Source organism: Cervus canadensis, chromosome 6 (assembly GCF_019320065.1).
Source record: "Cervus canadensis isolate Bull #8, Minnesota chromosome 6, ASM1932006v1, whole genome shotgun sequence".
Lineage (NCBI taxonomy): Eukaryota > Metazoa > Chordata > Mammalia > Artiodactyla > Cervidae > Cervus > Cervus canadensis.
Window position 1 is genome coordinate 42885005 of NC_057391.1, and position 26901 is coordinate 42911905.

The 26901-nt window shown below is 38.3% G+C and overlaps 1 protein-coding gene across 13 annotated transcripts in view; it reads left to right on the top strand.

The window, feature by feature from the left end:
- The window catches only part of HERC1 (HECT and RLD domain containing E3 ubiquitin protein ligase family member 1), a 203239-nt gene that overhangs the window by 167073 nt on the left and 9265 nt on the right, over positions 1-26901 (top strand). For all 13 annotated transcript variants that reach the window (XM_043471713.1, XM_043471719.1, XM_043471724.1 and 10 more), the window contains 20 exons: positions 370-497; positions 1257-1457; positions 2802-2932; positions 4196-4395; positions 4799-4904; positions 6738-6884; positions 7229-7330; positions 8389-8562; positions 9810-10103; positions 14238-14303; positions 14478-14603; positions 15429-15567; positions 16848-17029; positions 17735-17890; positions 18612-18734; positions 19905-20007; positions 21579-21748; positions 23125-23263; positions 25188-25357; positions 26678-26847. In XM_043471713.1, the coding sequence (XP_043327648.1) occupies positions 370-497; positions 1257-1457; positions 2802-2932; positions 4196-4395; positions 4799-4904; positions 6738-6884; positions 7229-7330; positions 8389-8562; positions 9810-10103; positions 14238-14303; positions 14478-14603; positions 15429-15567; positions 16848-17029; positions 17735-17890; positions 18612-18734; positions 19905-20007; positions 21579-21748; positions 23125-23263; positions 25188-25357; positions 26678-26847 (3027 nt within the window). The remainder of the gene's footprint in view (positions 1-369; positions 498-1256; positions 1458-2801; positions 2933-4195; positions 4396-4798; positions 4905-6737; positions 6885-7228; positions 7331-8388; positions 8563-9809; positions 10104-14237; positions 14304-14477; positions 14604-15428; positions 15568-16847; positions 17030-17734; positions 17891-18611; positions 18735-19904; positions 20008-21578; positions 21749-23124; positions 23264-25187; positions 25358-26677; positions 26848-26901) is intronic.

A 26901-nucleotide genomic window follows, 5' to 3' on the forward strand; every position in this document is an offset into this window, starting at 1 on the left:
CACAGTGTAGCATCTTTTCTATTTTTATAGCTAAATATAAAACTTCCCTAGCTATTAGGCAAGCAAGAATCAGTGTTCCCTGAGTAATAATCATATGTATAAATCATGCAGAATCAGAATATCTTTGTTGACAAATTATGTAGTACATTAAATGATGAATTGTCTAAGTAAAACTCTGGTAATTCTACAATTTTCACATTATGACAAACACTAGCAATTATGTGATTGTCATATACTACTAGCCAAGCTTTTGAAATGTAAGTCTCTCTATATGTACTATGGTCTATATAAAACCCTTATTTTAAGATTTAGGATTTAGTTTCCTTTTGGATGATGGATTAGAATTCCATATTATCTCTTGTGTTCTAGGGAAGGTGATGCTGAAGAAAGCCTAGGATCACCCAGTGATCCAAGTTTCTCACCTGTTTCCTGGAGTATCAGTGGCAAATACCTAGCTGGGGCTTTGGAAAAGATGGTGAATATCTGGCAAGTTAATGGTAAGAGTCACATAAATACTAGTAAACTACTGAAGGTGCTCTTTCTCTTAGCCTTCTAAGTTCAAACATTGGCTTCCCTTCACCTTGAATCTCACAATCTATTTACCAACTGTAGAAATCTATGCATAGTATGATTTAAATTAAAGAGTGTTCATTTTCTGACTTTTATTTCTAAGAGTTTCAATTAACCTGGTAATTGTAAACTAAAAATTACTTTTATGTATCACTCAGCATTCGGCCTAGGATTAGAGAAGTAGCAATCACTACATTTCTAGATATGTGTTCTTTTGAATCAGTTGAAATACTTCTATTAATTTTGTCTCTTTCACAAGTACAAACTCTTGTTGATTTTTAATGTATCTCTGGAAAATAAAAATTATTATTGTAATCTTCGGCTTACCAGTATTTTTGTTTGCTTTTGCTTATTTGAGGAATTGCTAGCCTTAACTATAGATGAATTTCATATGTTAACTTGGTTTTCAGTAATTATTAGGAAAATTAAGTGACATTTGTATACTGATTATTTTCCTTTATTCTTTCTCGTATAAAAACTATCTCTTTTTGCTATTAATAGTTACAGAAAAACTCAATTTGATAATCAAATGTAGTATAGAAATGAAGGATCCAGCTTTGCTGTCTTATTCATTAGTAGGCTATTATGACATTGGGAACTGCTTTGAGCTTGTTAAATAGTACTTGTTTTTGTTATTGCTGTTAAGAATTAAGTGACGACTAATTAAGATTTTTTTCCCTCTCTAGGAGGAAAAGGGTTAGTAGATATTCAGCCTCACTGGGTATCTGCTCTGGCTTGGCCAGAAGAGGGTCCATCTACAGCCTGGTCAGGAGAGTCTCCAGAATTGTTGTTGGTGGGACGGATGGATGGATCTCTAGGACTGATTGAAGTTGTTGATGTATCCACCATGCACCGTCGAGAACTGGAGCATTGCTATCGAAAGGATGGTAAATGATTAGACTTGTATCTGGTTGAGAAAGTGTTTCCTCTAATCAAATAGATATACTCTTTTGGCACATGCTGAGTAAATATTACTTTTGGTTATGTTTTCTAAATTGCCCAGTTGGTATTTCATTTTAGTTAGCTGCTAGGTTGAAAGATAGTTCTCTATCAACTCCTACCACACATTACTGCCAAAATAAGACCTAAATTACTGTTTATCTTTTGTGTAAGTGTCTGAACACTTACAGTGCTCTTGAGGTCTCCCTAGAAAGTTGAGAATGTCCAAGAGGAAAAAAGATAATAACCATATATGGAGATGAAATTGTTAACAAATGTGTGAAATTAAGGAAATGAGGAAGGAGGAGGAGGGGAGGGATGTTCCTGATTTGAGAGTCATACTAGGAAGCCCTTATTTTCTCACTCTCTCCATTTTGGATGGCTCGGCATCATACTGAACAGTTCTGTTAGGTGATTTGGGGGAGTAGAATATCTCAAAGATCCTAGTCCCAGCTTCTGTGGTACTCTTAACAGAATAGAACAGGTTTTTGGGGGGGTTTTTTGGTTCATTTTTTTAGATTTTTAAAATAGATAATACCATCATATGGTTCAAAAATTTTAGTTTAAAAAGATACAGTAGGAAATTCTCTGGCAGTCCAGTGGTTAGGACTCTGTACTTCCACTGCAGGGTACACAGGTTTGATCCCTGTTCAGGGAACTAAGATCCCACATGCCAGATGGCATGGCAAAAAAAGAACTAAAAAGGTATACAATGCAAAGTCTTTCTCACATTTACTCAACTCCCATGTCCCCATTGTACTCCCACAGAAACTGTTTTTTACTTCTTTTGTAGCCTTCTGGTGTTACCTATACTAAAACAAATATGGATATAGATTGTTAGAATATAACATGTTTGATAGAATATGCAAACACACGGAATAGGCAATATTAAGCAAAAGAAAGGGTAGGTAATTTTTTACCTAAGAGTTGGATTATTTCACTTGTTAGTTTCATGGTGGATTCTGGTCCAAAAGGAGTGAACCTAAAATGACTTAAAATCTGCAAGGGAATTCAATTTTTGTTTCTCTTTTTCAGTAACCACTTGAAAAGAATGAAAGATTAAAAATGAGATACTCCTTGTCACTTAAAAATAACACCTTTAAAGTGGGTTGCATGAAATCCCTGCTCTAAGCCTACATTTTGTCTAAATGCATTAAAGAGATATTTGTAAACTTACTTTCAGTAGTTTTAGTGGTATATATTTTTTGCAAAGTCTCTTTTAAAGTGAGACAATGACAAATAAGTCTCTCATTTTCTTTTTAAAATTTTTATTTTGTTTTTTATCATGTTAGTGTCTGTAACTTGCATTGCTTGGTTCAGTGAAGACAGACCATTTGCAGTGGGATATTTTGATGGAAAATTGTTATTGGGAACAAAGGAACCACTTGAGAAAGGAGGCATTGTTCTGATTGATGCACATAAGGTAAAGCATCTTTACCAAATGATTACTTTTTCTTTATTTTATACTGTAGTATTGCTTGATACTAGTTTCTCAAAAAATGTTTTTACCTCAGTCACTTGTGATTTAATATTCTGTTGTTATACAAAGTTTTTGGACCATGTATATAAATGGAGAAGTCTGTATAAAAAAGCCGTTGAGCTAAGAGATAAAACCAAAACAGTGATATAGGATACCTTGGTCAGAGTACCTCCCAGTAATGCTAGAAATTCCATATATGAAGAATGATTCCGTTACCTTAAACAGAAGTTACCAATTCAGAAGCTTATGGAGCCACTAGTTAAATGACATAAATTCATGAAGCCAGTGGTTGGAATGTGTGAAGGAGGGTAAAAATGTCAGAAAAATAGAGCCTGTTATACAGAGTGAAGTAAGTCAGGAAGAGAAAAACAAATATTGTGTACTAGCACATATATATGGAATCTAGAAAGATGGTACTGATGAACCTATTTGCAGAGCAGTAGTGGAGACACCAGACATTGAGAACAGACTTATCGACACAGCTGGTGGGAGAGGAAGGAGAGGGTGGGATGTGTGGAGAGAGTAACATGGAAACATACATTACCATATGTAAAATAGATAGCCAATGGGAATTTGCTAATATGACTCAGGGAACTCAGACGGGGCTCAGGAACAAACTAGAGGGTTGGGGTGGCAAGGGAGATGGGAGGGATGTTCAAGTTGGGGGAGACAAGGGTAAACCTATGGCCAATTCATGTTGATGTTTGGTAGAAACCAATACAATATTGTAAACCAATTATCCTTCAATTAAAAATAAATTTAAAAAAATCAGAAGAACCCAGTGAAGACAACCGTATAAACATAAAACATGTCCCAGATTCTCACAGTATTAGCTATTTTTAGTGTAAGAGATTCTTCTTTTAAAAAAAAAAAGTCTCTTCTTTTTCATATTTTGATAATCAGTAGTCAATAAAAATAACTTTAAAAATGGTGATGAAAAATAACATATTCCTTCTGAATTAGAATTTCATAATTCATTCCTCAAGTAACATTTATTGGGCTTTGACTGCAGCAAATATATATAATGCAGACTATATTAAACGATGAGTTAGTTAGTGGTTGAAAATAATGTAATAGTATCTGAGTTGCATAAAATGTCCGTTTCAAAATAATTGAGTGATAGAAGTATAGGTCATAAATTACTAAGTTTTAAGTGTTTGTAAAGCAAGCATTACTATTATATTTTTCTCCCTCTGCCATTTTAAGGATACTGTTATTAGTATGAAGTGGGACCCAACAGGTCATATTCTTATGACATGTGCCAAAGAAGAAAATGTGAAACTCTGGGGACCAATTTCAGGGTGCTGGCGCTGTCTGCATTCACTCTGCCATCCATCTATTGTAAATGGCATTGCTTGGTGCAGCCTTCCAGGGAAAGGATCCAAGTTGCATTTACTGATGGCCACGTATGTTATAAATTTGTGTGTGTGTGTCTTAATCTTTATATTAGTGTAGGCTGTTACTTGCATTTTAAGTGTGGTTTCTCAAGAATTTTAAACTTTTTATTACCAGTTATTGTTCTTAAAATGTATAATACCATAAGATCACCTTAGAGAAATAAAGAACAGCTTTCCAATGTGAAGCTTTGGCTGTGCAATCCAGAGATATGCCATCTCTTTAACCCCACGTAATATTGGTAAAAACATGGGTCCTACTTGTATTTCTTGTGAAATTATAGCATACCTACCACAAATAATTTTTTTTAATATATTGTAGTATTTCTGTCAGGTCTTAATTGATTGCTGTTTGAGAATATTTTTACTTCTACATATTGACATATTTTGGTTTTATGTGATCAAATTTTTCAAGTGGCTGTCAGAGTGGCTTAGTGTGTGTTTGGCGTATTCCCCAAGATGCCACACAGACCAGTGTGACTAGTTCAGAAGGATGGTGGGACCAGGAATCAAGTTGCCAGGCAAGTGTTCTGGTGTTTTTTCAAGACTTTATTTGAAACCTTAGATAGTATATGTTATCAAGTAGTCCTCCTACTTGGTATCTCAAACGTCAAGAATAGTTAGGGAAATGTGAATAATTGTCATACTTTGTGTGCTTTTTGAATTAGCTTTATTATTTTTTTTTTGTAAGTCAGAGATACCATAATTACTTGTTAAGGTGAGATACTCAGTAAATATCAAGTGGTGATCATTTATGGTATATAATTGACACTACCAATAGGTGAGTCCCAAGTAAAAGGTTTTTGGTACAGTGAAGTAGGAACACCACAGGAGCACTCCTATCCAAAGTATCTCCTACTGATACCAGAATTCCATCTATAGAACCATTCCTTTACATTAAACAGAGGTTAAAGGTTAGAGTAGAAAGGAAATTTCCTGGTGGTCCAGTGGTTAGGACTTGGCACTTTCACTGCTGTAGCCCCAGGATCAGTCCATGGTCAGGGAACTAAGATGCCAAAATGCATGATGTGGCCGAAAATGAAAATTACAGTAGATGCTCACAGAGCAATCTAGGTAAGTAACGTAAATTCACAAAGCTGGGAACTGGAAGGTATGGAGAAGGTAAAACACTCCCCACCACACACACAGACACACATACACACACATACACTCTCTTTCTCTCTCGGAGAATGTAAAACACTTCACACACACACACAACACCCACCTACCCACTCCAGGAGTGCATATGCTTCATACATACACACACCCAGAGGTGCACAGCTTCATATAAAGGGCATAACTGCCACAAGCTGATTACCACCCTCTAGAAATGAGATCCTATTGTTACCAGATTGTCTACTTTTTTTGACAGAAACCAAAAATTCAGTGTTTTAAGTAAAATTTCCCAATAGTAAATATTGGCATGTGACTTGAAAATTCCTTAAAACCCTGGATGGCCAGTTGAATTATATCCCTGAGTTGCCAGTTTGCAGCCTCTGTTGCTTTCTTTTTTGTTCATGATACAAATACTCCTAGAGGAAATACATTATGTCATTTTTGGGTAAATGAGTATATATGGTATTATACTCTCTCATAACTAAAAGGAAAAGGGAGCTTGAAGACAGAAAGGGGTGAGGAGGGAGTGGATAGCTCACTACTAGGAAAAAATACCACAGAAGCAGAGGTAGGAGCACCTGAGATAAATCTGATTTGCCCTCTCTGCTATAAAGTAGCCCTTTGGACAAGCCTTAGCTATCTCATTGCTAAAACCTGCAGAGCAAACATGAGATTACATTGAGATTAAATACCATGTGATAGACAGAACCATAACAGATAAAAGAACCTGTTTGTGTAGCACCAGCATGTGCAATTCACAAATGTTAGAGGCAAAAAATGAAAATTACATAAAGCGAAATTTTAAAATTAAAACACTCATTAAAAAGTAGAAGTGGACTTCCCTGGTGGTCCAGTGGTTAAGACTGCACTTCCATTACAGGGGATGGGGCTCGATCCTTGGTCAGGGAACTAAGATCCCACATGTTTCGTGGCAACACCCCTTCCCCCTCCCCTGCAAAAGGTAAAAGGTAGAATTTTTCCTATTTCTGAGGGATAATTGAAACAAATGTAGTCTGTTTGAAGAGTAGGGAACTAGATTATAAGTACAACAAAAAAAAGATGAACTAGCATCAGTGAAGGAGAACCAGGTTCGTATCTTATTATTTTCTGTCAGGCTAACCCTTATGAGAAAGTTGTCCTTCCCTCTTCCCAACTTTATACTGAAATATAAAATTTCCAAGAATGAATTATAAATTGTTTTAATTTCAATATTTGTTAAAAATAAAAATTAATTGCAGGATGGATATAGGAAATCAGTTGGAGCCAAGTGTGTTTATCAGTTGCGAGGACACATCACCCCTGTCCGGACCGTTGCCTTTAGTTCTGATGGGTTGGCCCTGGTGTCTGGTGGATTAGGTGGCCTTATGAACATTTGGTCTTTAAGGGTAAGAGTATAGATGTTATTTTCATTTTCAGAAATGTTTTTATATTAACTTACATACAATAAAAATTAACCCAACCAATCTTAGGAATATTTTGTGTAATATCTTGAATATTGAAGAAACCCTTTTCAGAATTCCCTGCCCTTTAATTTTTCTTAGTGATGTATTTTTAAAGTTCTTTGGAAAAGGCCCTAGAAAAATGGATAGTAGTATGCAGTTAGACATTGCCGAATTTAGCTAAATGTAGGTTTTAGAATAAGTTTTTGTGAATGTGAAGTATAAATTTAAAATGTAAATAATGGCTAACCAGTTAAGGAGTGTGTATTGATGAATACATCTCATTTTAGGATGGCTCTGTCTTGCAAACTGTTGTGATTGGCTCTGGAGCTATTCAGACCACAGTATGGATTCCAGATGTTGGGGTGGCTGCTTGCTCAAATAGATCAAAGGTAATTTTATAATTAAATCAAATTGTAAGTTGTTAACCTCTGAGGTATCTTTGAAATCGTAGTCCAAGGATCCCACTTTACAGAGGAGAAAACTGACATACAGAGGGATTAATTACTTGCCCAAGATAATGCAACTATCTAGTGGCAGAAGGAAAACTAGAACCTAGTACTCTTCTATACTCTTTTGGGGAAAATGCTTAATTATTGAATGACTTTCCACTAGAAGTTACAGAGAACTTTTTACTTTCTGCCATGATTTTTGAGATAGGACTAAATTATCTTAAAATACTTTTCCTTAAAAAGAAGGACCACCTCATAAATTTTAATTCAAGTATTCAGAATAGATCTTGGCTTTCAAATTTAATGTTCTAGTGAAAAATACTAGCCCTCTTCTGTGAAATAATTTTGTGATGACATTATCTCTTACAGTCCATGGGGTTGCAAAGAGTCAGACACAACTGAGCGACTTCACTTCCACTTTATCTCTTACAATATTGCTTTTCATATCCCTAATGAGTAGTGCCAATATCCTGCTTTGGTTTACATTTTATGTGGTTAAGTATTATTAAAATAGAGCTGTAAACCTGCATGAACAGTCCTACTAGATGTAAAATACAGAATCGGACCATAGATAGTAGTGGCCTGCATAGAATAAACCATAGAGCCATAGGGCAGTGCTGCTTCTCCTGTAGATGTGTGTCAGTCAGCAGAGTGCTGATTCCTCTAGTATTCCTTTCATCGTGTCAGACTGCTAAATATCCTGGATGCTTTTCCTATAAATCCTATGAAATAGCAAATAATTAATGTCTCTTTAAGAAGAATCAGCTAACCAAGGTAGTTCACAAATTTTGTAGTTATTTCTTATTCACTTGTTTTTACCTTAGACAAAATTTAGGATATTTTGAAGTTCCTAGGCATTAAAAGTATAGCATAAAATGTCTGAAAGGCAAAAGTATTTAATGCAATTATTGGAAGGAATTTCTCATATATAAATGGTGGTGGAATTGTCTCTCTTTTATTTAAACAAATATCATGTGGCATGGTTTCTTTTTCATCAGGATGTTTTGGTCGTGAATTGTACAGCAGAATGGACTGCTGCCAATCATGTTTTAGCAACCTGTAGGACAGCACTGAAACAACAAGGTATTCTGGGATTAAACATGGCTCCCTGCATGAGAGCATTTTTGGAGCGGCTACCCGTGATGCTTCAGGAGCAGTATGCATATGAAAAGGTAACTGATTACAGTCAGTCTTGCAGATATACAGATGACTGGTGCTTTGGAATTTGAACTGTAGCTTTGAATTTATCCCTTAAGCATATGAGATCTGAGTGAAATAAGTGAGGTTATTTGGGCAGAAGCAAATGAAAAAAAGTCATGCCTAAAATTGTTGTTCCGTAATCCTAAACCTGCTTTTACTTTATTTTAGTGTGAGTAAAATTTTTAAATAACCCTCAGATTTGTATAGTGCTTCTGTCATTCTTTTTCAGATTATTTGTTCATTCAAAACCTATTTAAACCCCTGTACTTCAGAGTACATCATCTTCCCTTTTCTAACCCAAATATCTATTTTTGTGAGGCTTTGCTATCCCAGAGTTGGGAGGTGGAGTGGATATGGGCATCAGAGTGAATATCCTGTCCACTTACCAGGTGAATCTTTGTGGAAAGTTTAGTGGAAGAGCTAAGGTTGAACTAAATAAGTAGGGTTGTTAAATACTAGAGTGGGAAGTACGGAGTTTGGAGTTGGTGCCCAGGTCATGATCCTGTATAACCTGTCTTCCAGCCCTCAGTAGTCACAGCATGCTGCTCTGAAGCAAAGTTCTCTGGGGTTTTTTCCTTCTGCTTGTTTGTTTGTTTGTTGCTGTGTTACACTGATCAGCTGTTACCATGCCCAGTTAATTTCAGTGAGGTGTGCCCAGGTTTTCTTTTCTGAATCACTCAGTCACTCAGAGTTGCTCTAGTACATCTAGGGAGGACCGTGGAAGAAGACTGTCTTTGGTGGCTACCAGGGTTCTTTTGGTAAAGGAGGAAATGTGAGAGGGTGCAGGTCTCCATGGTTCAATTTTCTGCCCTTTTTTTGTTATTGTGAACTAACAACAAAAAACTGTAAAACTGTAATGAAAATATGCTAAATGCAGTGTAGCATCTTGGATTGAATCTTAGAGCAGAAAAGGAACATTAGTGGGAAATACCATGAAGTTCTGTGGTTTAGTTATTATTGTAACCAATGTTAATTTTTTAGTTTTAATTGATGTACCATGGTTATATAAGATGTTAACATTAGAGGTGATTGGGATTTTACAGTAATTCTCTGCACTAATCTCTATAACTCTCTATGTGCCTAAAATTATTTCAAAGTAAAAAGCTTAAAAAAGAACCAGTAAAGTTAAAATATGACTACAGGCTTTCAGAATGCAGTAGGCTGATTTATAATATTTGGCAGAGGCCCTTCAGCATCGTATCCCTGCCTTTTCTCTTAGCCTCATGTGGTTTGTGGAGACCAGCTTGTTCACAGCCCCTATATGCAGTGTCTGGCTTCCCTTGCTGTGGGACTTCATCTGGATCAGCTGCTGTGTAATCCGCCAGTGCCCCCACACCACCAGCACTGCCTCCCTGACCCTGCATCCTGGAATCCAAATGAGTGGGCCTGGTTAGAGTGTTTCTCCACCACCATAAAAGCTGCAGAAGCCCTGACCAATGGAGCACAGTTTCCAGAGTCTTTTACTGTTCCCGATCTAGAGCCTGTTCCAGAGGATGAACTTGTACTCCTAATGGTAAATGTAGTATGAGCTACTATTATATGTAACTGAGATTGTGTTATATGGGTGTTTAACAAATAGTAGACCAACAGTAAGTATTTGCTGGCTTGAATAGAGCAAGAAGCACACCCTTAGATAAACTCAAAATATTTTGCTTTCAGATAGTCACATTCAGTCTGATAAAAGATTTCTATGGTGACAGGGATTGATAATGAGAATTGTGGAGCTTGTATAAACTTGCTGGTTTTCAGAAACATCGTCCCGTATTTTCTCATTTTCTTGTTCTTCGGTACCTTGTTAGTATATATATATATCTGTAAATATATTTTAGCATCTTTTCCTGGCCATCTTTTTAGCTTTATTCCACATATAGATTCTAAATTATTTAGTTCTTCAAACATGTTTAATAGAATATGAGAAGGCATTTTAGTTGTCATTTCTTTGTGATTGTATTTGAGAGTGTCTAGACACTGAACTATGATAGAGATAAAATGCCTGGGTAGATATTGCGGGCCAGCAGTTGATCTAACAACTCCCTTACCTAATTAAGATTTATATAAACAAGCATTTGAATATATAAATATATATACAATGTAAAACATTGTATGTTGTTCATATATTCAAATATATATATAAATATATTTGAATATACTCACTGAATATTTATTGAATGTTTATTCATTGATAAATGAATTTATCAGTTCATTTATTGAATATATTCATATATTCAAAAATATATGAATTGAAGAAAATTAATTTGAGCAAACTCCAGGAGATGGTAAAGGACAGGGAAGCCTGGCGTGCTGCAGTCCATGGGGTTGCAAAGAGTAGGACACAACTAAGTGACTAAACAACAACAATCTAAATATAGATTATTTTAGTTAGGAAGTATTCTTCTGAGCTCATTTCTCTCAAGTATGTCATATGTAGATGAGGAAACTGAAATCTGGAAAGATGAAGTGACCTGCCCACAGCTGTTTGAGTTCACAGGGCTGATGGCTCCTGCAAATGACCTTGTACCTGTGGGTGCTCAGAAGTGATTAGCTTTGAATCTCCAATGTGTTAGTGATAGCTGATAGTAAAAGTGTTTATCAGTTCAGTGCAGGTCAGTCACTCAGTCATGTCCGACTCTTTGCAACCCCATGAACCGCAGCACGCCAGGCCTCTCTGTCCATCACCAACTCCCAGAGTCCACCCAAACCCATGTCCATCGAGTCGGTGATGCCATCCAACCATCTCATCCTCTGTTGTCCCCTTCTCCTCCTGCCCTCAATCTTTCCCAGCATCAGGGTCTTTTCCAATGAGTCAGCTCTTCACATCAGGTGGCCAAAGTATTAAGAGCTTCAGCTTCAACATCAGTCCTTCCAATGAACACCCAGGACTGATCTCCTTTAGGATGGACTGGTTGGATCTCCTTGCAGTCCAAGGGACTCTCAAGAGTTTTCTCCAACACCACAGTTCAAAAGCATCAATTCTTCGGCGCTCAGCTTACTTTATAGTCCAACTCTCACATCCATACATGACCACTGGAAAAACCATAGCCTTGACTAGATGGACCTCTGTTGGCAAAGTAATGTCTCTGCTTTTTAATATGCTGTCTAGGTTGGTCATAACTTTCCTTCCAAGGAGCAAGGGTCTTTTAATTTCATGGCTGCAATGACCATCTGCAGTGATTTTGGAACCCCAAAAAATAAAGTCTGACACTGGTTCCCGATCTATTCGCCATGAAGTGATGGGACCAGATGCCATGATCTTAGTTTTCTGAATGTTGAGCTTTAAGCTAACTTTTTTACTCTCCTCTTTCACTCTCATCAAGAGGCTCTTTAGTTTTTCTTCACTTTCTACCATAAGGGTGGTGTCATCTGCCTATCTGAGGTTATGCTATTTCTCCTGGCAATCTTAATTCCATCTTGTGCTTCCTCCAGCCCAGAGTTTCTCATGATGTACTCTGCGTATAAGTTAAATAAGCAGGGTGACAATATACAGCCTTGACGTACTCCATTTCCTATTTGGAACCAGTCTGTTGTTTATGTCCAGTTCTAACTGTTGCTTCCTGACCTGCATACAGATTTCTCAGGAGGCAGGTCAGGTGGTCTGGTATTCCCATCTCTTTCAGAATTTTCCACAGTTTATTGTGATCCACACAGTCAAAGGCTTTGGCATACTCAGTAAAGCAGAAATAGATGTTTTTCTGGAACTCTCTTGCTTTTTTGATGATCCAGCAAATGTTGGAAATTTGATCTCTGATTCCTCTGTCTTTTCTAAAACCAGCTTGAACATCTGGAAGTTCACAGTTCACATATTGCTGAAGCCTGGCTTGGAGAATTTTGAGCATTACTTTACTAGCGTGTGAGATGAGTGCAATTATGCAATAGTTTGAGCATTCTTTGGCATTGCCTCTCTTTGAAATTGGAATGAAAACTGACCTTTTCCAGTTCGGTGGCCACTGCTGAGTTTTCCAAATTTGTTGACATATTAAGTGCAGCACTTTAACAGCATCATCTTTTAGGATTTGAAATAGCTCAACTGGGATTCCATCACCTCCACTAGCTTTGTTGGTAGTGATGCTTCCTAAGGACCACTTGACTTCACATTCCAGGATGTCTGGCCCTGGTGAGTGATCATATCATCGTGATTATCTGGGTCGTGAATATCTTTTTTGTGCAGTTCTGTGTATTCTTGCCACCTCTTCTTAATATCTTCTGCTTCTGTTAGGTCCATACCATTTCTGTCCTTTATTGAGCCCATCTTTGCATGAAATGTCCCTTGGTATCTCTGATTTTCTTAAAGAAATCTTTAGTCTTTCCCATTCTATTGTTTTCCTCTATTTCTTTGCATTGATTGCTGAGGAAGGCTTTCTTATCTCTTCTTACTATTCTTTGGAACTCTGCATTCAAATGGGTTTATCTTTCCTTTTCTCCTTTGCTTTTCCCTTCTCTTCTTTTCACAGCTATTTGTAAGGCCTTCTCAGACAACCATTTAGCTTTTTTGTATTTCTTTTTCTTGGGGATGATCTTGATCCCTGTCTCCTATATAGTGTCACAAACCTCCCTCCATAGTTCATCAGGGACTCTGTTTGTCAGATCTAATCCCTTAAATCTATTTCTCACTTCCACTGTATAGTCATAAGGGATTTGATTAGGTCATACCTGAATGGTCTAGTGGTTTTCCCCACTTTCTTCAATTTAAGTCTTAATTTGGCAATAAGAAGTTCATGACCTGAGCCACAGTCAGCTCCCAGTCTTGTTTTTGCCGACTGCATAGAGCTTCTCCATCTTTGGCTACAAAGAATATAATCAGTCTGATTTCAGTGTTGGCCATCTGGTGATGTCCATGTGTAGAGTCTTCTCTTGTGTTGTTGGAAGAGGGTGTTTGCTATGACCAGTGTGTTCTCTTGGCAAAACTCTGTGAGCCTTTGTCCTGCTTCATTCTGTACTCCAAGGCCAAATTTGCCTGTTACTCCAGGTGTTTCTTGACTTAATACTTTTGCATCCCAGTCCCCTATAATGAAAAGGACATCTTTTTTGGGTGTTAGTTCTAAAAGGTCTTGTAGGTCTTCATAGAACTGTTCAGCTTCTTCAGCATTACTGGTCGGGGTATAGACTTGGATTACCTTGATATTGAATGGTTTGCCTTGGAAACGAACAGAGATCATTCTGTCATTTTTGAGATTGCATCCAAGTACTGCGTTTCGGACTCTTGTTGACTATGATGGCTACTCCATTTCTTCTAAGGGATTCCTGCCTACAGCAGTAGGTATAATGGTCATCTGAGTTAGATTCACCCATTCCAGTCCATTTTAGGGAAATACTAACAGTGCATAAAAATCAAGTTTAGCACAATTGTAAAACTGCTCTCAATTTCTCATAATATTACCAAATTCTTTTTTTTTTTTTTTGAAAGAAGACTTAGTTGTTAGTTAAGAACAGATGAATCTTTTGCAAAAAGATTTTCTCAAAAAATGGCTGGGGAAAAAGGAAGCCTGCATTTTGGTCTTCTTCCTGCTTGTAACCGACCGTGTGATCTTGGGCTTCTCCTTATCTCTTAAGAAAAATATTAATTTGATCATTTTTAAGACTTCTTTAAAGAAGGAAAAAAGATAAATATTGATTAAGCAAAGTTAATCCTGATGTTTGTCCTGTCTTGCAGGATAACAGTAAATGGATTAATGGCATGGATGAACAAATTATGTCTTGGGCAACTTCCAGACCTGAGGTCAGTAAAGAGGACAATAACTTTATGGTGGTTCTTAATGAATCTTCTGGTTCTAAATGCTTATGTGTTTATACCCTCATGTCCTCCACAGAGGCTTGTACACACTTAGTACCCAGCAGATGCTTGTTTGAATAAATTAACGAATCAGATTTTGATTTGTTTGTGGTTTTCTAGGACTGGCACCTGGGAGGTAAATGTGATGTCTACTTGTGGGGTGCTGGCAGGCATGGACAGCTGGCAGAAGCTGGAAGAAACGTAATGGTACCTGCAGCAGCTCCCTCATTCTCACAGGCCCAACAGGTAACTAGGAGGGTAAAGAATTGGAGAACTGACAGTTCTGATTCCCTTGCATTCAGTAACTTCCTTTGGGATGGTTTGTCCACTGCATAATCTATTGTGAGGGACCCAACAAAGTCATGATATATAGCTTCTAAATAAAGTTTTATAGAGTTTTTATCAGACTTAAGTTTTGTTAATATTCCCAAATTTTTCTTGTTTTCAAGTATAATGAATTAACATTCATGATGCTTTAAGCCTGCCCAGTACATATTTATAGATGTTAAAATATCACTAATTATCAATTCTCTCTTTGGGGTCACAAGCTTGCTGGGATCTTCAGCCAGATCTCACTGATAGCCCTCCCCTCTTCTAATAATTGTGGTACTAAATCTCCAAACTCTTAAGGCTCCTGCTTTCACTTCCGTTCTTCTCTACCTCAGTAAGCCCCAAGATACACTACTGTTTCTTGCAGATATCCCCTCCAGTTTCTGTTTCTTGGTGGCCTCCAGCCAGTCTTTACTATTTTCCCATCACTGTTTCCTTTTTCTTCTTTTTATCTATCTTCTTCTTAAACTCTGCACAATTGATTGAAAGGTCTGTAGATAACATGTTTCTAAACTGTCTTAAATCATCAGATGAGCCTCATACATCTTTTAGTTAAGTAAGCAGTTTTATAATAATCAAGGGCTTATAGGAATCCTATAGTTACGTCAACTCTTCCGCTTTAGTGAAAGGATGAAAGAACTGATAAAGGTAGCCTAGGTATATATGGAATCATTTTAAATGTTTGCATGTTAAAGCTATGTAATAGAAGATATTATATTTAATTTTGTGTTTTTATACTAGGTCATATGCGGTCAAAATTGTACCTTTGTCATCCAGGCCAATGGCACGGTATTGGCTTGTGGGGAAGGAAGTTATGGCAGATTAGGACAAGGAAATTCAGATGACCTTCATGTGCTGACAGTCATTTCAGCCTTACAAGGTAAAATTATCCTCAGTTAAAATCAGATCAGAAACTATGGCCTGTTTGTAGGAATGTTTGCTTATTACATTGCAACTCACCCAAACCTTTGTTAAATAAAGTCATGTAGGGTTTTCACTTATATTTATATTCTGGTTTAGGCATGTACAACCTTAATTTTCCTATTTTAAGTTGTATTATTTTACAAATTGTCATATCATTGCTAGAATTCAATGATATGAATTTCTGTGTTAATACTCACTGAAGATTGTAAACAAATTCTTTAAGATTGCAAAATTGTAATTTGGTAACTATTACTAGCAGTAGTAGGGCTTCCCAGGTGGCTCAGTAGTGAAGAATCCACCTGCCAATGCAGGAGACACTGGAGACATGGGTTCCATCCCTGAGTCAGGAAGATCCTCTGAAGGAAGAAATGGCAACCCACTCCAGTATTCTTGCCTGGAAAATTCTATGGATAGAAGAGCCTGGCGGGCTACAGTCCATGGGGTTGCAAAGAGTCGGATACGACTGAGCAACTGAGCACACAAGCAATAGCAGTAGTAATCAGGCATGTGCTTCATTAACATTAAACATTAATTTACATAGAAATGTGCATACCTACTAAAGTCTTTAAAAGGGCATCTCCATCAGAGTACTCTGACTTGGAGAAAGAATATCTCTGGAAAAAGCACTGCAGGGGGCCTCTGGCTTGTTTCTTAAGTTAACTTTTACTGACTCTAAAGTCAATAGACAAAGCAAATTGAGTTTTTTAAGTAAATGCATTTAAGTAACATAAGTTCATAATTCTTGAATAGCTCTAAGTTCTCTTCCTTCAAGATCTAAATGTGAAGAGCACAACATTGGGGATGGGAGGGCTTGGTTCCTGTTCAGTTTTATTACATCCTGCCTCTGGTGCCTTGCATCAGCTACTAGACCTCTTTGTGACTCACTTTCCCTAGTTGTACAAGTGATGATAATATCTGCCTCATAGGCTCTGTGGGAAAATAGAAAATGAACAATCCATGTAAAACACTTACAGGAGTGACTAGAACATAGTCCTTAGTGACTGGAATTGCTCCTATCACCCTTCTTCTGTTCCTTATCATGATCATCATTTTATGTTACTGCTCCCAAATTTCTAGGTTATGGCTACAATTTAGATTTATAATTAAAGATATTCTTTTTTATTTCTGTAGTACTGTTGTGGTATTTTTTTATTCTATGAGACTACTTTGTAGCAGCTTCAACTAAAGAGGGAACGTTTACCACGCAGTGACTCTTGTGTTTCTGCTCTGTTGCAGGCTTTGTGGTGACCCAGCTGGTGACTTCCTGTGGTTCTGATGGGCACTCAATGGCCCTGACTGAAAGTGGTGAGGTCTTTAGCTGGGGAGATGGTGATTATGGCAAACTCGGCCATGGGAACAGCGACAGGCAGCGACGACCCAGGCAGATCGAGGCCTTACAGGGAGAAGAAGTGGTGCAGGTCGGGCAGGATATGGATAAGTTTATCTTTGAATGTAAACATACTAGGTTTAGTTCTCAAGATTAGGTGATGAAAAACAGTAGGAAAAACATATTACCCCATCATAAAAGATCCAGTGTTTTTGGTGGTTCATAGTCATTCTTGAGTGTCTCAGGGGTTTAAATAGGTTTTGGTATTAGAATGGACTGTTTTTCCTAAATCAACTGGTTGACCTAGGCCAGGGTGCTTTAGGTCTTTGTAAGAGGTGAGGTTTAACTCCTGTCCCACGGTTCTTAATCTACTGCTAAATGGAAAGCTTTGCTTCCAACCTGTCATTATTATTACAGAGGTTGAGTTCGTATACTTTTTTTCTGGAAAATCAATTAGCGATCTAAAATAGTGTTGTCAAATTGCATAGTACCTTAGAGTTTACAAACAATTTCCCCATTCATTAACTCATATAGTCTAGGTCATCTCTGTGCAGCTGAAGAGCAGCAACAGTTCTTCCAAGGTGTGCTATTTATTCTGGTCTTTCTGAAGATGATGAGGAGCAGGAGGGCCACTTGGGTGGATAGGACATACTGGTATTGAAGATCCTGAGTTGCCAGTCAAGTTTATTTTAAAGATTATTTAAAGATTATTACTGTATTAAAAACGCAAATGACTGATTTTTTTCTTAGTATACCCTCTTATTAACATTTTTGTTCTTGTTGGTTCTGTTTGTAGATGTCTTGTGGCTTCAAACACTCAGCAGTAGTAACATCAGATGGCAAACTGTTTACCTTTGGGAATGGTGACTATGGTCGTCTGGGTCTGGGAAACACCTCTAACAAAAAACTTCCAGAGAGAGTGACTGCACTGGAGGGATATCAGATTGGACAGGCATGAAATAAGTCAATAACATGTTCTATCTGATCATAGTTTCTTGTTTCCTCTGTGTGCACTTAGATACTGTCCTTTCAGGAAGATTAGAATCACCAGTTGTACTTATCCTGATGTACATTTTGTTTGGCCTAATTGGTAATTGGTTAACAAATGAAAGTCATAATTCAGAATGTGAATATTTCAAACTCCTCTTCATAATATAATTTAATATGAAACCTTTATACAATATAGTAACTCCTGTTCGGTATCCTGGAAGTAGATGGCTGAAATGTAGCATATTGGTAGCTGCTGCTCTTTAGTAGTAATTGTCCATGACCTATACATGTTGAGACTCTCTCTTAATGAAAAGAGGAGATAAGAAAAGAGGAGATTTATCTTCCTCTATCTTTTGTTATTCTTTAGACTGTCTCTGGTGTGAATGGATATTTTTTCATCATATGTATTTTTTTCCTGTCTTATGTACTGTCTAATTCAGAGTTAGCCATAGATATTTGAAAGATTTTTCTTTGAAGAAAAGAAGGTTGTCTTTTGTTTGTGAATGTTCAGGATGTTTTCTTCATGACAAATTTTGGTTAACATATGTAAAACCCTGAAACCAATAAAAATCTTCTGGAAACAGAGCCAACTTTTTCACTGAAGGAAAGAGAAAGGGACCCAGAAATGGGTATGTGTTTTAGGTGTTGTCATTTGCCTTACTGACCACCTGTTCTTTCTCCAGGTGGCTTGTGGCTTAAACCACACGTTGGCAGTGTCAGCAGATGGCTCCATGGTGTGGGCTTTTGGAGATGGGGACTATGGAAAACTAGGTTTAGGAAATTCCACTGCAAAATCTTCACCACAGGTCAGTATTGTCTTTAATCTAGGGATGCAGACATCATCGTTTTCTTCTATGTCAGTACCTCTTTTTAGTTGGAAATAATTTACTTGTAACATTTTTGGTAGTTCATAATGAAATATAGAAGCTTCCTATGCTTATTCTTAAATTTCCATCATTCTGGATCTTATTTTAAATAAGCCATTAATTACTAAACTGGATATAAAAATTCTGCAAGGACAAGCATCTGTGTTTGTCATGGACTGAATAGTGTAGGACTACCTCCCATATAGAGAAGAAATAAGTATAAATATATTCCCGGGATATCTTATGGAGAGAAGCGTGAACAATCTTTTGTAACTCTGCTTTTGGCTGCCATTTCAGCTTGTTCTTACCACTGAATTATACAGGTGTGTGCCTTTTTAAAAGTAATAGGAAAACCGAGTGCATAAACAATAATTTAGAGTCTTTATTCACATTATAGAAGGTTTTTCGACTCTTTAGAACTCTTATACAGTCCTTTTTATATGAATTTTTCTAATATGTTTAACAAGCAGCGTGATTTACAAGTATTCAATTTACGTTCAACTCCAGATTTCACTATCATATGTAGTCTGTGACATCTTGATAGCTAGATTGGTAAATATTCAGCAGTAGGTACAGAAGGGAAGGAAACCCTCTCTGAAGAACACATAAAGCAGTTATTGTTACCTCTGAAAGCAGAAAAAAATCTGACTGCGAGCAGCCTGTGGCTTCACCTGGTCTTTTAGTGTTCTTTAAACAGCTATTGAGTTCTCTTTGGTTTCTGTTGTGCAGAGTAGTGTTTCCACTTCACATGGGGTGCTCGGGGATTTTAGTCAAACATCCCGTACCCCCTGTAGAGCTTGCCCAAATTCAGGTAGTCTGCAGAGCAGTATGAGAAAATAACATTTAGGAGTGTGGGTTTGACTGGAAATAGGTGGGTGACTATTAATATTTTTCTGGAAGATAGTCCTTGAGCTTATACATCAGTTCAGTTCAGTCACTTGGTCGTGTCCGACACTGCGACCCCATGAATCACAGCACACCAGGCCTCCCTGTCCATCACCAACTCCCGGAGTTTACTCAAACTCATGTCCAGTTTATACATACCAGTAGGCAAATTTGAGTTTTTTTCTTTTCTTTTTGAAGTATGTGCCTTACCCTTTTACTTTGCAGAAAGTTGATGTCCTTTGTGGAATTGGAATCAAAAAGGTTGCTTGTGGAACTCAGTTTTCTGTTGCATTAACCAAAGATGGTCATGTGTATACCTTTGGTCAAGGTAAGGCATTTTCCAGGCACTGATTATATTGCTTATTTTGTGCACACATGTATTACAGAAACATGTTCCCTCCAGCTATATAGAAAATGCTTAAATTGAGTCACTTCTCATTCTGGGTGATGAGTTACCCTCATTCCCCAGGTACTTTTCAGCTCCTCTTTCATGATGTTTGCTGTTAGGACAAACTCTCCTCCTCATTGATCACCCCTCCTACCAGAGCCTCTGTTCTTGCTAGAAGAATTCCTGCCAAAGCCTTCCTTTCCTCATCTCTGCTGCCTTTTTGCCTTGCTGCCACAAGCACTGCCTTGACCACCAGAGCTCCTCTGGATCCTGCCTCACTTCCCAGCCCTTGCAGGGACTAGGGGGTTCAGGTCTTAGGAATTCACAGGCATTCAGGATTCAAATCTTAAGTAAATCCAAATCCAGGCATCCACAGTGGGATTCCCCGGAAACATGTTCACTTTTGTAAGGGGAGCTTCCTGGCAAGTTGTAGTGACTGAAGGGTGTTTGAGGCAGATGTGAGGAAGAGGAAGAAGTAAGCTGTGATTGAAGTTTCTAGTCTTGGAAGAATGTTGACACCACTGACAGGACAAGGGGTTGGTTTTGGGGAAAGAGACAAAGAGCTTAGTTTTAGTCATATTGAATTTGGGCCATGTACTCTAGGCTACGTGTATGGAGAAGTATGGCAAGTTACTGGGGATTTAGGTCTGAAATTCCAGAGAGATTGCTTATAGAGATGTTAGTTTGCCTAATGGATAATGGTGTAGTTAAAGCCATATAAATAGGCTCTAAGAAACCCAGGGAGAGAACATGGGATAGAAAAGTAAGAGGATAAAACTCTGGAAAGTGAGTAAAGGGCATGTAAGCACAGGAAGAGGACTCAGGAGAGTTGGCTTTGAAAGGAGTGGAGAGAGAGAGAGAGGTAGCCGGTGAGCCAGGACAGTGCAGTCTCTGAGGGGCAGGAGGAGCTGAGGCCACATTATCAGAAGGTAAAGTAGAGCTCCGTGGGCTGCAGCTGGAGAAGAGGCCACTGCAGTAGGCAGTTAGGAGCTATTCATGGCTTTTGAGAGTAGTTTCAGTGCAGTGATGAGAATGGAAGTTAGGCTGCAGAAGGTGGCCAAGCCAAACAGCATGTGAAACAACAGGAACTAGTGTGCACTTTGTAGAAGTTTGGTGGCAAAGATAAGGGGAGAAGTTGGCTGGAAATTTGAGAACAAAAAAGGTTGCATGCTGTGTTTTCTTAGGCTGCAAGAACTTTAGAGCCTTTATGACTTATGTACAAGTCCTCTCAAGTATGAGGATGCTAGAGGTACCTCTTGGTTTGAAGTAAGCTAATCATTTTAAATTTAACTTCATTTATTTTTATGGACAAGGAGATTGTGACATTTTGCAAAGAAGCAGTTTTAAACTTTATCCACTCAGAATCCAGTATACCTTACCAGAAAACCAGTTTTTGCCCCAGTGAGATATATATGTCATTGCCATACCACCATAGACATTAAATGACTCATTAGAAATTAGAAAAGGACTATGGTGTACCCTCCATAAATTTCCTTTTGCTGTTTTTTCAGATCGCTTGATAGGCTTGCCAGAAGGGCGTGCTCGCAATCACAATCGACCACAGCAAATCCCTGTCCTGGCTGGAGTGGTCATCGAAGATGTGGCTGTTGGAGCTGAACACACACTTGCTTTGGCTTCAACTGGAGATGTGTATGCCTGGGGGAGCAATTCAGAGGGGCAGGTAAATATTTACTTCTCTGCTGCTCTCTCATGTCTAGAAATCTGACAAAATTGTTCATTTGGCAAAGAGATAAGCTAGAAACTCAGAATATCTACACCAGGCCTCAAGCACGTCACTGAGCTCTACATCAGGTTACTTTGAGTCCAGTTGTGCGTATCTCTCTTGATTGTGGCCTAGTAAATGTATCATTGTTTAAAGAGAAATCTGGCAATACAGCAAATGTAGTTAAGGGGATTAACTCAATATATGTGTGTGTGTACACACTGAGAAGTGCCTGGCACATAGTAAACGGCATTTTATAATTATTTGCTACTGTCATCATTAATCATCATCATTTTCACTACAGTAATAAGAGAGATTCCGTACTAGAAGCATCAGTTGATCTGAAAAATGGAAAGAATAAAACAAAAATACTTTTATATTTTATGGTATGACAGTGTACAAAGTATATTTGTGTTTGTTCAGGAGGTCTTGTCACTCCCATTATGCAGAGCAACAAACCGAGCCTGTAAGAGATTGACAAAAGACTCAAGAGGTTGACGTGTTCAGCCTTTCCTGTATGTGGAGGAGGGACGTACTTTGGTGGAGGAGGTCTGAGATGCCTGCTGCTACAGTGGCTTTCAGCTCCACCTGCAGAACCACATCCCCTTCCTCTGTAAATCTGCTTTACTTATGGCTGCCTCTAGAACCAGCAGCCCTCAAGTTCAAGGTCCAGTATTATTCATAGTAGCCTCATTTTGGCTCTGTGGTCTCCTCATCATTATATTAACAGGTAGGGAAGCTGGTCATCACTCTGGTTGCACATTGTCGTAATGAGAAGAGAGTTGATGTGGGGATGCCTTTGGAAGGTCCCTGGTGGACCTTGACATTATCCTGCCTGGTGATGTTGAGGTGCTCAGCCACCAAAACACTGGTTGTCCTAGTCAGGCCCTAAGAACAGAGATCTGGAGATGAGAATTTTATTCTGTGTGTATTTTTATAATTGTTTATTTACTGTTACACAGGCAATCTATGTTAAAAATCAAGAAATCAGTGTATTTTAAGTAAAACCTCTAGGGATCATTCTGTTATATATGTATTTTTTAACTTTCCAAGAATTTATTTCCTGTCTAGAAGTTAAGACGTTTTCAGTCATTGAGACTCCTCTGCTAGATTTGGAATGGCCTTGTTGCAGCTTAATTTATAGGAGACAGTATGAGCTATGAGGATCATTCTGATAGAGAAAATCAAAATTAACTTCATTATTTTGATATTGTTGCTTGATACAGATAGTAACTTATTTATGTCTGCTACCATCCAAAACAAAATTTTATCATCTTGGCTTCCTCTCTTCCTCTTTCTAATTGAATATCTGAGTATTTGTAATTTATTCCCAGCTTGGCTTAGGTCATACCAACCACGTTCGAGAACCAACCCTGGTAACAGTTCTGCAAGGGAAAAATATTCGGCAGATCTCGGCTGGCCGCTGCCACAGTGCTGCATGGACAGCGCCACCTGTCCCGCCGAGAGCACCAGGTGAGGGAGGAAATAGCCGTGCTCCGGCAACCTCTGTTTCACCCCAGCTGCACTGTCTGCTTGCCAGCTTCACACTGCATCCAGGCACCATTCTGAAGCCATCAGACCTTCCCCCACACAACCAAAGCACTCTTTGTGCTACAGCACTGCAGATACTTTCAAAGCAGGCAGTTCTCCTACAGACTTCATTACATAGCAGTCCCTCTCTGCTTCCCAAAAGAAGAAAACATATTACTTAGGCAAGCAAATTTATAATTTTAGAACAGTAATGAAATATTTTTATATGTAAAAGTGATGAATTACAGCTTTCTAAGGCATGCTGTTAATAAAGATGAAAAGCCCTGAGACCACTTGTCGAATTCTCCACCGTAGTCAGTGGTTTGAAACATGGTGTTGTCTATACATTGGCACAGCAGAAAAAATTACCATTTTGCTCTAGTGATAGGATATTTCTATGTTTTGTGTGTTTTGCTTTTAATTTATTATGAAACCTTATAGATCTACAAAAGATAAAAAGAAAATTAAATGTATATCATTCTCCACAAGTGTAACCATTGCCTTAAGTATGATATTTATCATCCTATGCATTTCTTCATATTTGGGCTACCTCTTTCATAGACTATCAAGTCCTCTCTGGTATCTGAAGCACTAGAATGTCCCTGAAGTGACCCTGTGCCTGAGAGCTGCTTTCTCATTCCTTTTTGGAGTCCCCTACTTAGCCACAGGTCCTTGGGGAAAGCTCCCCATACCAATTGTTTTCTCTTAGATACCCTTAGAGAGCAAGGTAGGCCTGCCAAGTAGATTCCAAACAAGAATGTTCTAATAGAATGAGCAGTGCTGCCAGGCCACTGACAATTTCAGGTTCTCAGGAGCTTCTTCAGCTTCCAGCAGGGTTTCCCTTCCACTTCAGGACAGAGACTAGACAGCATGGTGGCCAAAGGTTCAGACTCAAAAACCACATTGCCCGGGTTGAATCCTCCACTTAGGAGCTGAGTGACCCTGAGATTCCGTTCCCTTGTCTATAAAATGAGCATAATAACAGCACCTATTGTAAAGAACTGCAGGAGTAAATGAATCAGTTCTTATGAAGCTCTTAGAACAGTGTCAGGCACATAGAAGTACTCAGTAAATGTTTGTTTAGTTGCTGAGTCATGTGAGTCTTTGCGACCCCATGGACAGAGGGGGTCCATGTTAGCTTTAACTAATAGGAAAATACCTCTGAGAACTGAGCTGTACAAATGTTTATTTGCAGGAAACTCAAATAAGTTGAGTGTCTGATTCTTAAGAGTTTTGTGCATTTCTGTAAGAGGATACCCATGGATACAGTCCTTGTAGTCTTTGCTTCTACAGAGCTTATTCTTTAGTATAAAACCTCCATGAATCATGTACTCATATCTTTCATTCTGTCATGTTAACTTTCTGTCAGAGCCCTAGTAAGTGTGGGAGGGGGTTCTACCGAGTTGCCCATTTCCATTTTCCAGAACTTGCTCTCTGGTCCTGGTCCACACCTTGTGTTATTATGAAGATGTCAGGAATGAAATGTCATTGAATGTGAAAGAACAAATTTGGGTGTTTTGTTTTGTGTATGTGTGTGTGTGTGTGTGTGTGTGTGTGTGTGAAGAGACTAAGTCCATAGTTAAATGGGAAAGTAAATTAAAGGAGAAAAAAGTAAGTTTCCATAATGATAAATAAAAAAGATGTTTTACAAACCAACACTAGTGCATCAAAAATTTAAGATGAATTGATGGATAGAGGAATTGATAAATAAGTGATAAAGTGTACATAGCAAAATATTAATTATAAGTGGTGGGAATGGGTATTCATTATATACCTGCAACTTCTGTATGTGTTTGAAAATTTTCGAAATGCTAAAAATGAAAGCAATGCATTTTCCTTTACAAGTGTGCATCTGTGTTCTGGGCAGGTGTGTCAGTGCCTCTGCAGCTGGGCCTGCCTGATACAGTGCCCCCCCAGTACGGGGCTCTGAGGGAGGTGAGCATTCACACTGCGAGGGCCAGGCTCCGGCTGCTTTACCATTTCTCTGACCTCATGTACTCGTCCTGGAGGCTACTGAACCTCAGCCCCAACAACCAGGTAACGCGCTGGCTTAGGAAGCGGTGCCCGTGCTGTGCTCACCAGGTCCCTGGGCCTTTTTTTCAGCCTTCAGATACTTCCTCCATGGCTAATGCTCTTACTCTTAGCACCCAGGAGGCCTAGAGAAGGCACCAATTCTGTTCTCATTTTATTGCTGGATTAAGGATGATCCAGATACAGGTTATCATGCTGCTGGACACAAAATGGTCTTCCTTCAGTGTTTTGGTTTGTCGAAAGTTCAAGGAAGTATGAATGGCTAAGCATGTATTTTCTACAAACTGTAGTGTATGATTTTAAAACTTAAGCACACAAAAGTGTTAATACCTCAGTCAAAGGGGTTATATAAATGAGTGTGAGAAACTTTGGAGACTTCTTGCTGTCCTTACAAATGAACATACCCTGTGGAGGGGCAGTGGGGAGATAAAGTAAATTTGGCTGATTTGATTGTCCTTAATAGAACAGTCTAGTAATTTAGAAAGAAAGCAACCTGGCTATGTTTGTTTGGTTAATGTGTAGGCATGCCTGCCAAAATGTGTATTAGTTTGTAAAACTGTTAGTCAAAAATCCTTTTGGGGGTGGGATATTCAGAGAGAACAGCATTGAAACAAGTATACTATCAAGGGTGAAACAGATCACCAGCCCAGGTTGGATGCATGAGACAAGTGCTCAGGGCTGGTGCACTGGGAAGACCTAGAGGGATGGGATGGAGAGGGAGGCGGGAGGGGGGATCGGGATGGGGAACACATGTAAATCCATGGCTGATTCATGTCAATGTATGGCAAAAACCACTACAATATTGTAAAGTAATTAGCCTCCAATGAATAAAAATTAATGGGGGAAAAAAAAATCCTTTTGGTAACCTAGTCACGGGTGTATGAGAGATTTGAGAAATCATTGTTAGAAGTAGATAATCAACCTGGCAACAGAATACTGTGCAGCACTAACAGAATGCTAGCATCCTGTTTACAGATAATGAGAGAAATGTTTATGGTATAAAGTGAAGTGAGAAAAACAGAAAATGGATATAAATAGTGCAATCTTGAAAATGTGGAAAGGAAGGCAACTGGAAGGAAGTGGAGGAAAGTGTTAATGGGGCCATCTCCATATGGTAATATTAGGGATGATTTTATTTGTGTGCTTATGTGTATGTCCTTTTCTGTACTTTAATAATCATACTTTATCAGAAAAATATTTTGAAAAAGTTGCTAATAAGGGCTAATACCCAGATTTATGCTTTTAAAGTGCATTTCTAAAAGTGACATGTTACTTCTTTTAAGCCTTAGGTTGTACCATTTCTGCTAAGCTTGCTTTCTGTTACAGAATAGTACATCTCATTACAATGCTGGAACATGGGGCATTGTGCAGGGACAGCTTCGGCCTTTGTTAGCCCCAAGAGTCTACACCCTCCCAATGGTGCGCTCTATAGGAAAAACCATGGTTCAAGGCAAAAACTATGGACCTCAAATTACTGTAAAGAGGATATCAACCAGGTTAGCATATTATGTATGTATGTTTCATTAACTGGCATATTTTGAGATGGACTT